General features: G+C 41.5%; 1 protein-coding gene across 1 annotated transcript in view; it reads left to right on the top strand.

Annotated features, from left to right (window-relative positions):
* Window positions 1–805: 805 nt before the first annotated feature.
* The window catches only part of LOC308076493 (alpha-1,3-mannosyl-glycoprotein 4-beta-N-acetylglucosaminyltransferase B), a 49,430-nt gene continuing 35,738 nt past the window's right edge, over window positions 806–14,497 (top strand). The window contains exon 1 of the mRNA XM_080416816.1: window positions 806–1,033. Coding sequence (XP_080272942.1) covers window positions 940–1,033 — 94 coding nt within the window. The 5' untranslated portion in view covers window positions 806–939. The remainder of the gene's footprint in view (window positions 1,034–14,497) is intronic.

Raw genomic sequence — 14,497 nt, 5'->3', positions numbered from 1 at the left:
AGAGTGCAAAAACAACGCCCTCCGGCGGCACGGACTTCGATAGGTGTTGTTTTTTGGTGTAGCCTAAAACCCTTCTCTCCTGTCCTCTGCATTACCAACGCAAGTGTCAAACCATAAACAATTTAAGAAACAAAAGAAGGGTAAAGAATGTACAGTTGGTGGGGTCACAGCATTGTGTAAACAGAGCTTTATGTCACGTTGCAACTTGGGGGGAAAATGGCTTCTCGAAACCACTGTTAACAGTTATAAAGTGTTATAGGCCTACATGTTGGCAAGGCTAGCTTTGTGTGAAGCCTTTGGAGCCAAATGGCAGCAATCATTCAGGAAGCTGCAGTCACTTTTGGGACAATTAGCAGCATTTTCCCAAAAACTATTTAAAATAGTATCCAAAAATCCTCAGATTTCAAATGTGTTTAAATGCTCCGTTTATATAATGGTAAACCGATGAATTCGTCAAAACATGGAAAAACGATTAAATCTGCCGGCACGGAATTCGATAGGTTTTGTTTTTCGGTGTAGCAGCATGCCATGCACAGACCCCTATCTGCCATTCTCTTCATGAACAGCAGGCGTCGCTGTTTGACCGCAGTCAGTGCAGCAGGCAGCGTGGTCACCTGTAGGAGGAACGGCTTTGTAACTGTCAACTAATGACAGGAGGAAGTGTGTGACTGTACCTGTTTGGTGTGTGTGTGTGTGTGTGTGTGTGTGTGTGTGTGTGTGTGTGTGTGTGTGTGTGTGTGTGTGTGTGTGTGTGTGTGTGTGTGTGTGTGTGTGTGTGTGTGTGTGTGTGTGTGTGTGTGTGTGTGTGTGTGTGACTGACTGACTGCATGGGGACTCATATAACGCAGTGTCTGTCTGCTCATTACATCCACATGGTTAATGGTTAATGGTACATATGGTTTAATTCAGTGTAATGTCATTTAATGTGATCTGAATGAAATGCGGCTCCATGCTGTCAGACTGGGATGTTGTTGTTTGGCTCTATTGTCGTTTCTGTCTCTCACCTGCTGGTTCACCTCTGTTCATAATGAAGGTAAGTTCATCATTATTATTTCATTCATATTTAACTCCTGAGAGTGTACACATGGAACCAAATGGACCCTCAAAGGGTCCATTTGGTTCCATTTGTACACTTGTCCTGAGTTTGTACACTTGTCCTGAGTGGCCAGCTCTGGACACTTGTTTGTTGTGAGATGTTGATTTAGTAGCATTTTATTTATATATATATATATATATATATATATATATATATATATATATATATATATATAATTTAATCAACTTTCAATGACTACTTTTAAAATTAAGTCAAGAAGTGACCTTTTTACAATGATTTAAGATGATTCTGTCTGTCTGTCTGTCTGTCTGTCTGTCTGTCTGCCTTAGCCTTAGCCTGGGATCAAGACTAGCCTATCATAGACGCAGTGGTGTAAAGTAACTAAGTAAATTTACTCAAGTACTTTACCTCAGTACAATTTTGAGGTATTTTAACTTTACTGGAGTATTATTTCCAATGTAGGCTACTCCACTACATCTCAGAGACAAATATTATACTTTTACTCCACTACAATTATTTGAAAACTTTAGTAACTAGTTACTTTGAATTTTGTGACTATTTTGATTAAAACATACATTACCCACTTCCACCCTATTTCGGTCATTTGGAAATGGCCGATCTACAAGCTCACAATGCGTGGCATCATGACGCATTGTGAGCTTGTAGATCGGCTATTTTCAAACGATTTTTAATACATGTTATACACTTGAAAACTGTCTGTCTCTCCCTCTCCTGTCCTTTTCATGTACTTTAATGACTTTAACTGCTTGGCTTAAAGGGCAAGACCACTTTGGTAGAGGTTTGGGTTGTGTATTTACCTTGCCATGATGTAACTCCAAAGGAGGACAAGAAATCTAAAATAATTGCTCCATTGATTAGAAATTGATAATTCAAAATATGCTCCTCATTGACTTACATTGTACGGTAAAACAGCTCTCAAAGTCACTATTTTAGCACGTAAACGAACACAATCAAAGCTAATTCAGACAATTTATTTATTTTATTTTAATTTATTTTTTTTATAAAAATGTCAACTTCCTGCTGATTTTACTACTTGAAGATCCGGATCCACGGATCCAGTCCGGGTTTTCTTCTTAATAAAAATAGCAAAATCAACAGGAAGTTAAAATTTTTTATTAAAAAAACAAACAATACTGGGTTTGGTGATGTTCTATATTGTCAGAATCAACTTTGTTTGTGTTTGTTTATGTGCTAAAAGAGTGACTTTGAGAGCTGTTTTACCGTACAATGTAAGTCAATGAGGAGCATATTTTGAATTATCAATTTCTAATCAATGGAGCAATTATTTTTGATTTCTTGTCCACCTTTGGAGTTACATCATGGCACTACACAACCCAAACCTCTACCAAAGTGGTCTTGCCCTTTAAGGACTTTGCATTCGCTAAATAAATAAACTTTAATCATATGCTTGAACTGTTCCTAAAGGCTGTAGGCTCCATCATTTAGAACATTGCTTCTCAAAGTGGGGTCCGGGGACCCCCAGGGATCCTTGAGGGAGTTCCAGGGGGTCCCCAGCTAAATGATGGATAGTTAGGAACCAAATGGACCCTTATGGGTCTGTAACTCTGAGAGTGTACAAATGGAACCAAATGGACCCGTCCATTTGGTTCCATTTGTACACTCTCAGAGCTACATTAACATTGATTTTACAATATAAATTGGGGTCCCAGAGATAGAAATGCCATTAAATGGGGGTCCGTGTCAAACTGGGGGGTCCTTGAGATTAAAATGGTTGAGAATCACTGCTAGAGCCGTAAAAATCTTCTCTTATGGGGGTCCCTGGCATATCTTTTCAAAATGGGGGTCCGCGGGCTAATAAATGTCAATTTGGGGGTCCTTGACATGAATACGTTTGAGAACCACTGATTTAGAAGATACTGTGAGGTTGTTTACATAAAGCAGACTCTACTGTGACAGCTACTGATACATGCTGGTGGTGTATATGACATACCAAGGTGTAGGGTTTTTTACTTTTTTTATTCTTATTATCCTTTCAGTATAAAACTACAGAGTGACTCTTGTTTTTCCACTCTTTCTCTTTCTTTTTTGTTCTTCACTTGTTTTTTTTTATTATTATCATTATTAGTATTATTATTACTTGTATGCTATTGCATTGTCTGAAGGAAGCCGAACAAAAAGAAGCAGGGGTCATCACCATGGCAGCTTGTGATGGACATTTTCATTCATATTTCATTTTTGCCACGGACATGCAAAAATAATCATCTTACCAAAAACACAGTGGCCTAGCCCTATATGTATACTAATGGACTCCTCATGTGTCATAGGGTCTATTCCAATGTGCTGCACATTTTAAAACAATAGTATGTCTGCATTAACTACTGAGCCACTTAACCACCAACACATTAAAATCCTAATTATTTTGGATAATAATAATTGAGTCTCATCAGTACAGACAGAGCTTCAACCTCTAAAGGGCCACGTGGGTGATTAATATTATACATCATATGGCTAATATAGAGAGATTGTACGGCAGCTAGTGGATTCCATTAAGGTGATCAGGTATTCTCTGTTGATGAGAAAGTCCAAGGCATGCACATGTAACAATGGAAAAAAGACACACCCTACAAGCTCCACTTGATTTGTTTTTGATTTATTAGACATAAATCATGATTACATGTTAAATGCTTCTCACGGAAACGTCAAGGATAAAATGCCAGTGGAACACTGGAACAAGGAAACTTGAGAGGCAAAAAGGATAATGTACATGATGAGTGATTAATGAATAGCCTGGTAAACCCTCCCTCCGGAAATCTCATTTCTATTTGATTCCAGGAGTGAGTCTGGCCTGATATCCCATTGTGGGGGTTTCTAGTGGAATTACCAGCTAACCGAGCCTATCAGCGTCGTCGCACATCGTTCTGTGATTGACAGCGACAGTTGGCCAATCAGGTGGCGAGTTCGAGTGAGCCCAAAACACGAACGGCAGCCATCTTTTTCTGTCCGCTATATTCTCCGCTATTTTTTTACTTCAAAAAGCTCTCTAACTTCTATTTTGAGGCACGGAATTTACTTATAAGATATCGTTTGGATAGAATTTAGTTGTTTAACTTCATATATGTGGTCAATTAATCATGACAAAGCCTATTTAAAAATAAAAATTTAGAGAACCGGTAGGGGTGGGCAGTGACACCCATCCGAATAAGGCAACCCATTTTGGGCCCCGAAAGTCTCAAAAGTCCCGTTGCGTCACATTAGACTGGTGAACTGCTGATTGGCTGAAGGGGAAAAATTATCATTGGCTGAAGGGGTTGTCAGTCAACGGTATTACTCCCGCCCAACTCCAGCCCACAGCCAATATTGCAGAAAGGCGGATCAGGCCAGACTCACTCCTGGAATCAAATAGAAATGAGATTTCCGGAGGGAGGGTTTACCAGGCTAATTAATGAAGGGCATGACAGGATTCTAAATGAATGCAGTGGCACAATAGTTTAATGTGAAGGCACCTGACTTTGATCAGACGTGAGCTAACTTTTAGGTTGCAGGAGGTCCTAGGCTGTGGATGGAGAGAGATTTCCATGGATTATGATTGTGGAGTGTTATTATAGTTGTCAATTATTGAAATCCCAAACATGGAATGTGCTTGGACCATGATGCCACATTTAAAGGAGAATTTTGGACTAAGGTTTTCTTACCTTTCCTATGATGTTATGATATCTTAGGATGAATGGTACAGTAGAAACATTTCTTAACTCATCCTGGGTCTGCCACAGCTTAAAACGTGCGCGGATAGGCCTTGCGTTAGATCGCATATTTTAATAGCTTTTTTTTTTTGGAGATCTGACGTTCATACTGACAGAACACTGTAAAAAAAAACAGAAGTCTCGCTAGACGAGATTGAAATCTCGAGATTTCAATCTCGTCTAGCGAGACTTAGGTTATTTATTTTTTTCACTATGAACGTCAGATCTAAAAAAATATTTAAAAAAAAGCTATTAAAATACGCGATCTAGCGCAAGGCCTACCACCTGCCAGTATACAGTGGATAACTTCCCAGTCTCCAGGTTTTCTAAAGTATAGCTACCACTTTAACCCTGACATCCCAATTTTGGGCATGTCATTATAAGCTAAAAAGAACATTGATTGATTGATTGATGTAGTTTATTTAGTAAGACATGAGAATAGTACATGACAGTACATAACAGTACATGGAAGTAATTCACAATACAACTAAAACTGGAACTCTCATTAAGCACTAAGCTTGTTTAAGATGAGAACCCCATGCACACAAATCATGATGTCATATAAGAGGCAGACAGATATACACACTACTATACAGAATGTCATACAATCAGCTTTCAGGTTACTGGTATGAATAGAAAAAATATATATATATATATATATATACAAAAGAGGAAAATGAAGGGGGGGTAGGTTAAGACTTAGACAGAGGCCATTTTCGAATTGCAGAATCTTTAGGGCAGTTTTGAAAGTGAGTAGGGTTTTACACTCCTTTACTCCTTTTGGTAGGGCATTCCACATTTTTGATATATTAATATCATGAGAACGAGTTCATTCCCTTAGTTGAGCCAAATCTGGGTTGAACATGATTTGTGGAGCTGCCTCTGGTGTTATGATCATGGACTTCATTAATTCATTCATGGAAGTATTTTGACAAATACAGGGGGATCCCAATGTTGTGGTGTATCTTGAAGACCAGGCCCATAACAAGTTGCTGTACTCTGTCCTCAACCCTAAGCCATCCAATCCTAGCAAAATGAGCAGGGGTTAGATGGGTTTTGTGATTGAGGCCAAGAAGTAGCCTTACAAGTTTGTTTTGGGATGTTTGGAGCCTTGTTTTTAAGGCCTTGGAGGTGTTGTGATACCATGAAGTGCATGCATAATCATAATGACCTTGAATGAGGGCCCCTGCAAGAATCTTCAGAGTATTCTTACTGACTAGACGATCAATCCTCCACAAATAGCGTGTTGTTTGGTTGACATTTTTGATCACTTTTTCAGCATTTTTGTTACCAGAGAGGTTTGCCTCCAAGATGGAGCCCAGGTAGGTAATTTCATCCTTTCTTTTGATGACATCATCACCCACTTTGATCGTGAAACTCTCTGCCTTGCTAAGGTTAGGACTGGACCCAAAGAGGATGGATTCAGTTTTACCCAGGTGTAAAGAAAGTTTGTTGTCAGAGAGCCAGATGCAGATCTTGTTGAGTTCGGAGCTGAGAGTTTTCTCAACCTGCAGCCTGTCCCTGTCCGAGACTAGCAGGGCAGAGTCATCTGCGAACAGGAACAGTTTGCAGTCGCAGGCTGATGACATGTCATTCACATATATCAGGAACAGTAAAGGTCCTAGTATACTTCCTTGTGGGACACCACAAGTCACAGGGAGGGGGGGGGACTGGGTGCCGTTTACTTCCACCACTTGCTCCCTCCCTTCCAGGTAGGATCTCATCCAGTTCACTGACGTATCATCAAAACCTATTGCTTTGAGCTTATTGATCATAATTGGGTGATTGACGGTGTCAAAGGCCTTCTGGAGGTCCAGCATGACCATGCCGCAATATTTGCCCATCTTGTTTGATAGAGTCGTTCAAATAGAGAAGGCATGTGTCAGTGGAGTGGTTTGTTCTGAAACCAGATTGGAATTTGTAGATTAGATTTTTTTCGGCAAGATACTTATCGACCTGTTCATAGACTATTTTTTCCATGACTTTCGAGATGGAGCTAAGAATAGAAATAGGGTGGTAGTTGCCAGGGTCTAATTTGTTTCCTTTTTTGTACAGAGGGGTCACCCTTGCTTTTTTTAAAATCGTTAGGGACCCGTCCCTGTATGATGGAGAGGTTTATTATGTGGGTAATGATTGGAGCAATGGAGGCGGCCGAGTCTTTTAGAAATTTGGCGGGGATATTGTCGAGGCCTGTGTCTCTGTGTTGATGAAGAGCACTAAATTTTTTAAACACCTCTTCTGTTTTCACAGGGGAGAGTTTAAAATCATCTTTGCGTACACCCTGTTTTTCATAAAATGAGTCAACATGCTCTTCACCATAGCACCCAGAGTGAGGGGGTAGTTTTTCAACCAAATCTGATCTACAAGCTCACAACATGCTGTAATGTGTTTTGATTGATTGATTTGGATAATAATAATCCAGCTTGTAGATCGTTTTTCCCCCCCAAATGATATTTTTACTTATTTTGATAAGTGGCTTGTTTTCAAATGTGTAGCGCTGTGGAATAGAGTAGACAATATGGCACATCAGGAGTCCATTATTATATATTTAGGGCTAGGCCTATGTGATTCTGGTAATATTACCTTTTTAAAAAAATGCACATTTAGCTATTTTCACAGAATTGAGGCAGTTATTAGCAATCGTTTCGTTTAGCTTAGTCTTGTTGTCTTCACCTGATGCAATTGTGTGTACAGGACCGGTACCATGTGCAATAGGCCAGCTAAAAATCTCCTGCAACTCATGTCATGAGCATGTTACTTTACGAGTCACCAAAGTTATATGTTTCTACATTATAACGAATAAAATATATAAGCTATATCTAGATTTATTTTTCAAAATAAAAAATGTGCCACGGACATACAGTAGACATGTCTTGCCACAGACATGTTTGTCCGTGTACGGACATGCTGATGACCCCTGAAAATACGTTACAGTGGTGGAAAACAATACAAGAACGCTCGCCCCGGGCCAAATCCGGTGACCCCGGAACGGTCGCCACCAAGTATTCCTAAACATAACCTCAGTAAAACTTCTTTATTTTATTTAGTATAAATCTTTTTATTGGAGAAAACCTCAGTAAAACTACGCCTCAACCTAACCTTATTCCTAACCTTAACCTCCATAAAACTGTCTAAACCTAACCTTATTCCTAACCTTAACCTCAGTAAAACTATGTCTAAACCTAACCTTATTCTTAACCTTAACCTCAGTAAAACTATGTCTAAACCTAACCTTATTCCTAACCTTAACCTCAGTAAAACTATGTCTAAACCTAACCTTATTCCTAACCTTAACCTCCGTAAAACTATGTCTAAACCTAACCTTATTCTTAACCTTAACCTCAGTAAAACTACGCCTCAACCTAACCTTATTCCTAACCTTAACCTCAGTAAAACTATGTCTAAACCTAACCTTATTCCTAACCTTAACCTCAGTAAAACTATGTCTAAACCTAACCTTATTCCTAACCTTAACCTCAGTAAAACTATGTCTAAACCTAACCTTATTCCTAACCTTAACCTCAGTAAAACTATGTCTAAACCTAACCTTATTCCTAACCTTAACCTCAGTAAAACTATGTCTAAACCTAACCTTATTCCTAACCTTAACCTCAGTAAAACTATGTCTAAACCTAACCTTATTCCTAACCTTAACCTCAGTAAAACTATGTCTAAACCTAACCTTATTCCTAACCTTAACCTCCGTAAAACTATGTCTAAACCTAACCTTATTCCTAACCTTAACCTCAGTAAAACTATGTCTAAACCTAACCTTATTCATAACCATAACCTCAGTAAAACTATGTCTAAACCTAACCTTATTCATAACCATAACCTCAGTAAAACTATGTCTAAACCTAACCTTATTCATAACCATAACCTCAGTAAAACTATGTCTAAACCTAACCTTATTCCTAACCTTAACCTCCGTAAAACTATGTCTAAACCTAACCTTATTCCTAACCGTCCTTAACCTCAGTAAAACTATGTCTAAACCTAACCTTATTCCTAACCTTAACCTCAGTTAAACTATGTCTAAACCTAACCTTATTCCTAAACTTAACCTCAGTAAAACTATGCCTAAAACGAACCTTATTCCTAAACGTAATCTAAGTAAAACTATGTCTAAACCTAACCTTTTACTTAACTGGAGCATTTCCAATTGTCTATACTTTTACTTCTACTCCACTACATCTCATGCACCTGTTTGCACCAAGATGTAACAATAAAACTCAACCTTGAACCTTGATATTCAGATAAACTCATGTTGGCATTATTTAATCAAACGATAATGTTGAAATAATAGCAATAATAATGTTGGCAGCAGCAAGCAGAGGCTTGGGAGGTAGAGCAGTAGGTTGGCTTATAATAAGCAGACTTGGCAACAGCATCATGGCTCAGAACAGTGGCAGTTCTAGCTTGTATATGGTGCCCTGGCGACCCGACACATTGTGAGCTTGTAGATCAGCTATTTTTGGCTAATGTTCCCAAAGAATATGGACGCTGGGGTTCAAGTGGTTAATATAATAACTGTACTTTGGGGCATTTATAGTGAGATTTTATCTTTTTCTGGGCAATAATTCTTATTCTTATTTGAATGTAAGGGAGTTGGAAACCCTAAGTGTGTCACAAAATCCCAAGTCACACCTGGACTGTGAGACAAGTACAGGTGTGTGTGTGTGTGTGTGTGTGTGTGTGTGTGTGTGTGTGTGTGTGTGTGTGTGTGTGTGTGTGTGTGTGTGTGTGTGTGTGTGTGTGTGTGTGTGTGTGTGTGTGTGTGTGTGTGTGTGTGTGTGTGTGTGTGTGTGTGTGTGTGTACGGACGTTGTGAGCGTTGTGAGCTTGTAGATCTGCTATTTTCAAATGGCCTAGGTTTAAGATAGGGCTGAAGTGCTTAATGTGTGTTTTATAATGTAATCATTTATATCTGCAAAGTAACTAAAGTTTTCAAATAATTGTATTGGATTAAAAGTACAATATTTGCCAAAGGGGTGCATATTTTTGATAAGCACAAACGGACATGCCTGCCAACCATTTGTGTCTGACAGTCAGAGGCGCGTTCACGTGGAGAATCATTTGCATCGCTCCATGTCCCATTTAAGACCATAAAAGGCAACCGGAAACTGACGGAATACATCACCACTCTTCAAAAGGGACAGATCTACAAGCTGACAAAGCGACGCGACGCACCGCATGACAAGTTGTAGATCAGCACAAGCGAGTCCCTCACACGATTAAACGTTTATAAAGTAAATAGCCGACTCTCACCTGTAATGAAGAGAATAAGAAGTTTGTTTACACTTTAACCACACGACCAAAGGCTAATAAAACTTGGAATGGATATTATATTGTTGCGTCCCCTTCTAGGGGAAAAAGAGACGCACCATAAAGTGGGAGTGAAACCCGTTTTTATTTTGAACTTAATATATATTTACATGAACTTAAAGGTATTCTAGTTACTTTAAGCCGAAATTAAAAAAAAAAAAAAAAAAAAAATATATATATATATATATATATATATATATATATATATATATATATATATATATATTGCATTTTTCCCCTCTATCAGCCACTATATAATGATGTTGGGGTGTTTTCCTGCATTGAAACACAGCCCTCTTTCTGAAATCCGTATTTTCCCTACTATTTATGTTTTGACATCCGTGTATCCGGCTCTGTCTGGGACGTATGAATGAAATGAAATGCACGCATGTGCGCGTCCGGCGAGTTCGAGTGAAACCGAATGGAACCGAGTGCAGCCGACAAAAACGTAACGGCAGCCATTGTTTTCTCTGCAGTGTTTTTACTTTCGGTTTTTAAACTTTAAAACGCTCTCAAACTTATTTTTTGAGGCACAGAATTTACTTTTAAGATAGCGTTTGGATAGAATTGAGTTGTTTAACCTCATGTATGTGGTCAGTTAATCATGATGACAGATTCTATTTAAAAATACAAATTCAGAGTACCGGCAGGGGCGGGCAGTGACACGCATTGTATCCGAATAAAGCAACCTATTTTCGGCATGGCCCTTTCAGGAGTCCCCCCTGCGTCACCCCCTGGCGGTCGGGGAAACGAACTGCTGATGAGAGATTTTTTATCTCTGAAGTTGCCTAGAATCCCTTTAAATAGACTTAAACGTGTGTGTGTGGGCAGGGGTGATGGCCTCCATAAGATGAATCTGAGGGCGGAACGCACACGTGTTGCATGACGAACTATATGTAAAAACGTCAGAGGCTTGACATGTTTGACATTTCTAAGCCGTTTCAATATGCAAATAACTCAACCTGTATTGTTAGAAGGATGCATTCCAGATAATTTAAATGCTGCATTCATCCCTAGGTACAGTATGTGCAGAAACCGGTTTAATAGTTTCACAGGCTGTAACTAGACCTGCTCTGGGGCAGTTACCAAGCAGTGGTGTAAAGTAACTAAGTACATTTACTTCACACTAATTATTATACTTTTACTCCACTATACAGTTATTTGACAACTTACTTAGTTACTAGTTACTTTGTAGATTTTGATTATTATTACAAAACATACATTAACCACGTCAGCCCTACATACATTTCGGCAATTTTAAAATAGCAGATCTACACAATGCCTCTGCGATGCGAGGCATTGTGAGCTTGTAGATCTGCTATTGTCAAAAGATTCTTATACATTTGAAAAGTTGTTAAATGGGACATTCTGCACTATGAGTACTTTCTACTTTCGGTACTTTAAGTACATTTTGATACCAATACTTTTGTACTTTTACCCAAGTAATATTTGAATTCCGGACTTTTAATTGTAACAGAGTATTTCTACATTGCAGTATTGATACTTAAGTAAACCATTGTAGTACTTTTCCCTCCACTGATAAACGGTAACTTCATCAGTATGGCTGCTTGCCACATGCTCCACAATGAAAACAGTCACAACAGTTTTCAGTCTTTTCAGGTTTCACGCGTACAGTATCCTTGTCCAGGTGGCGCCTGGCGTGTCTCACCCCCCTCTGGCGTGTCTCACCCCTCTCTGGCATGTCTCACCCCTCTCTGGCATGTCTCACCTCTCTCTGGCGTGTCTCACCCCTCTCTGGCGTGTCTCACCCCTCTCTGGCATGTCTCACCTCTCTCTGGCGTGTCTCACCCCTCTCTGGCGTGTCTCACCCCTCTCTGGCATGTCTCACCCCTCTCTGGCATGTCTCACCTCTCTCTGGCATGTCTCACCCCTCTCTGGCGTGTCTCACCCCTCTCTGGCATGTCTCACCCCTCTCTGTCGTGTCTCACCCCTCTCTGGCATGTCTCACCCCTCTCTGGCGTGTCTCACCCCTCTCTGGCGTGTCTCACCCCTCTCTGGCATGTCTCACCCCTCTCTGTCGTGTCTCACCCCTCTCTGGCATGTCTCACCCCTCTCTGTCGTGTCTCACCCCTCTCTGGTATGTCTCACCCCTCTCTGGCGTGTCTCACCCCTCTCTGGCGTGTCTCACCCCTCTCTGGCGTGTCTCACCCCTCTCTGGCATGTCTCACCCCTCTCTGGCATGTCTCACCTCTCTCTGGCGTGTCTCACCCCTCTCTGGTATGTCTCACCCCTCTCTGGCATGTCTCACCCCTCTCTGGCATGTCTCACCCCTCTCTGGCGTGTCTCACCCCTCTCTGGCGTGTCTCACCCCTCTCTGGCGTGTCTCACCCCTCTCTGGCATGTCTCACCCCTCTCTGGCATGTCTCACCCCTCTCATGGCGTGTCTCACCCCTCTCTGGCATGTCTCACCCCTCTCATGGCGTGTCTCACCCCTCTCTGGCATGTCTCACCCCTCTCATGGCGTGTCTCACCCCTCTCTGGCATGTCTCACCCCTCTCTGGCATATCTCACCCCTCTCTGGCGTGTCTCACCCCTCTCTGGCATGTCTCACCCCTCTCATGGCGTGTCTCACCCCTCTCTGGCATGTCTCACCTCTCTCTGGCATGTCTCACCCCTCTCTGGCATGTCTCACCCCTCTCTGGCGTGTCTCACCCCTCTCTGGCGTGTCTCACCCCTCTCTGGCGTGTCTCACCCCTCTCTGGCATGTCTCACCCCTCTCTGGCATGTCTCACCTCTCTCTGGCGTGTCTCACCCCTCTCTGGTATGTCTCACCCCTCTCTGGCATGTCTCACCCCTCTCTGGCATGTCTCACCCCTCTCTGGCATGTCTCACCCCTCTCTGGCGTGTCTCACCCCTCTCTGGCGTGTCTCACCCCTCTCTGGCGTGTCTCACCCCTCTCTGGCATGTCTCACCCCTCTCTGGCATGTCTCACCCCTCTCATGGCGTGTCTCACCCCTCTCTGGCATGTCTCACCCCTCTCATGGCGTGTCTCACCCCTCTCTGGCATGTCTCACCCCTCTCATGGCGTGTCTCACCCCTCTCTGGCATGTCTCACCCCTCTCTGGCATATCTCACCCCTCTCTGGCGTGTCTCACCCCTCTCTGGCATGTCTCACCCCTCTCATGGCGTGTCTCACCCCTCTCTGGCATGTCTCACCTCTCTCTGGCATGTCTCACCCCTCTCTGGCATGTCTCACCCCAGCCCAGCCCAGCCCAGTACCAAACAATAGACAGTGGAGAGCTGATCCTCTGGCTTTGAACAGCGTCAGCCCTAGTGAAGTAATGCAGTCCTGCTGCATTTAGAGCTTCTTTAAGCATTTAAAGTCTGGGACGCATCTGTGTCATTTTAGATGTTTAGCTATTCATTATCTCATACTTTGGCTATTCAAAAATAGCAGATCTACAAGCTCGTAGCGCGGCACAGAGTGCCGCACTACGAGCTTGTAGATCTGCTATTTTTGAAAATTATTTTTGAATATATTTATATTATAACTCAAATCTTTGCTTCTGGGGGGATTCTACAAATGTCTTCTAAATCCTAACAGTTTAAAAAAAAACGTACAGTATGTTGCTATAATATCAGTGGTTCTCAAACTGTTTCATGTCAAGGACCACCAGAAATGATATGTATTTAGCCGCGGACCCCCATCTGAAAATAGTTTGTTCCAGGGACCCCCAGAAGCAAAGATTTGAGTCAAACATGTATACTGTATATACAGTATATATTCAAAGATTTGCACACATTTTCACGATTTCTTTCCAAAAATAGCAGATCTACAAGCTTGTAGCGTGACACTCGGTGCCGTGCTATGAGCTTGTAGATCTGCTATTTTTGGATAGCCAAAGAAATCTAAAAATGACACGGATGCGTTCCCGCCCGGTCTTAAAGGGTTAATACATGATCCATCCAACATGCCACGCCCTGGCCCATGCCAAAGCCACGCCCTGGCCCATGCCAAAGCCACGCCCTGGCCCATGCCAAAGCCACGCCCTGGCCCATGCCAAAGCCACGCCCTGGCCCATGCCAAAGCCACGCCCTGGCCCATGCCAAAGCCACGCCCTGGCCCATGCCAAAGCCACGCCCTCCTCACCAGTTCTTTGTTCTATAGCAGTGGTTCTTGTCTTTGATTTCTTGTCTTTGTTCTCTAGAACACGTTATGCCGGGTTTAAAGTATATTATTAACCACTTTGAACCTGGTATATCACTAGTTTGGACATAATCGTTTCAACTTCATAATAAAACAAAATTTAGAAAAGATTAGAAATTTGATAATTCTAAATATACTCCTCATTGACATTATACAGTGAAACAGCTCTCTTATTTATTTATTTTATTTTTATTAAAAAACAAACAGTACTGGGTTTGGTGATGTT

This window comes from Gymnoscopelus braueri, assembly GCF_963280865.1.
Source record: "Gymnoscopelus braueri genome assembly, chromosome: 20".
In the NCBI taxonomy this organism is placed as follows: Eukaryota; Metazoa; Chordata; class Actinopteri; order Myctophiformes; family Myctophidae; genus Gymnoscopelus; species Gymnoscopelus braueri.
This window is presented reverse-complemented; position numbering and strand designations above follow the sequence as displayed.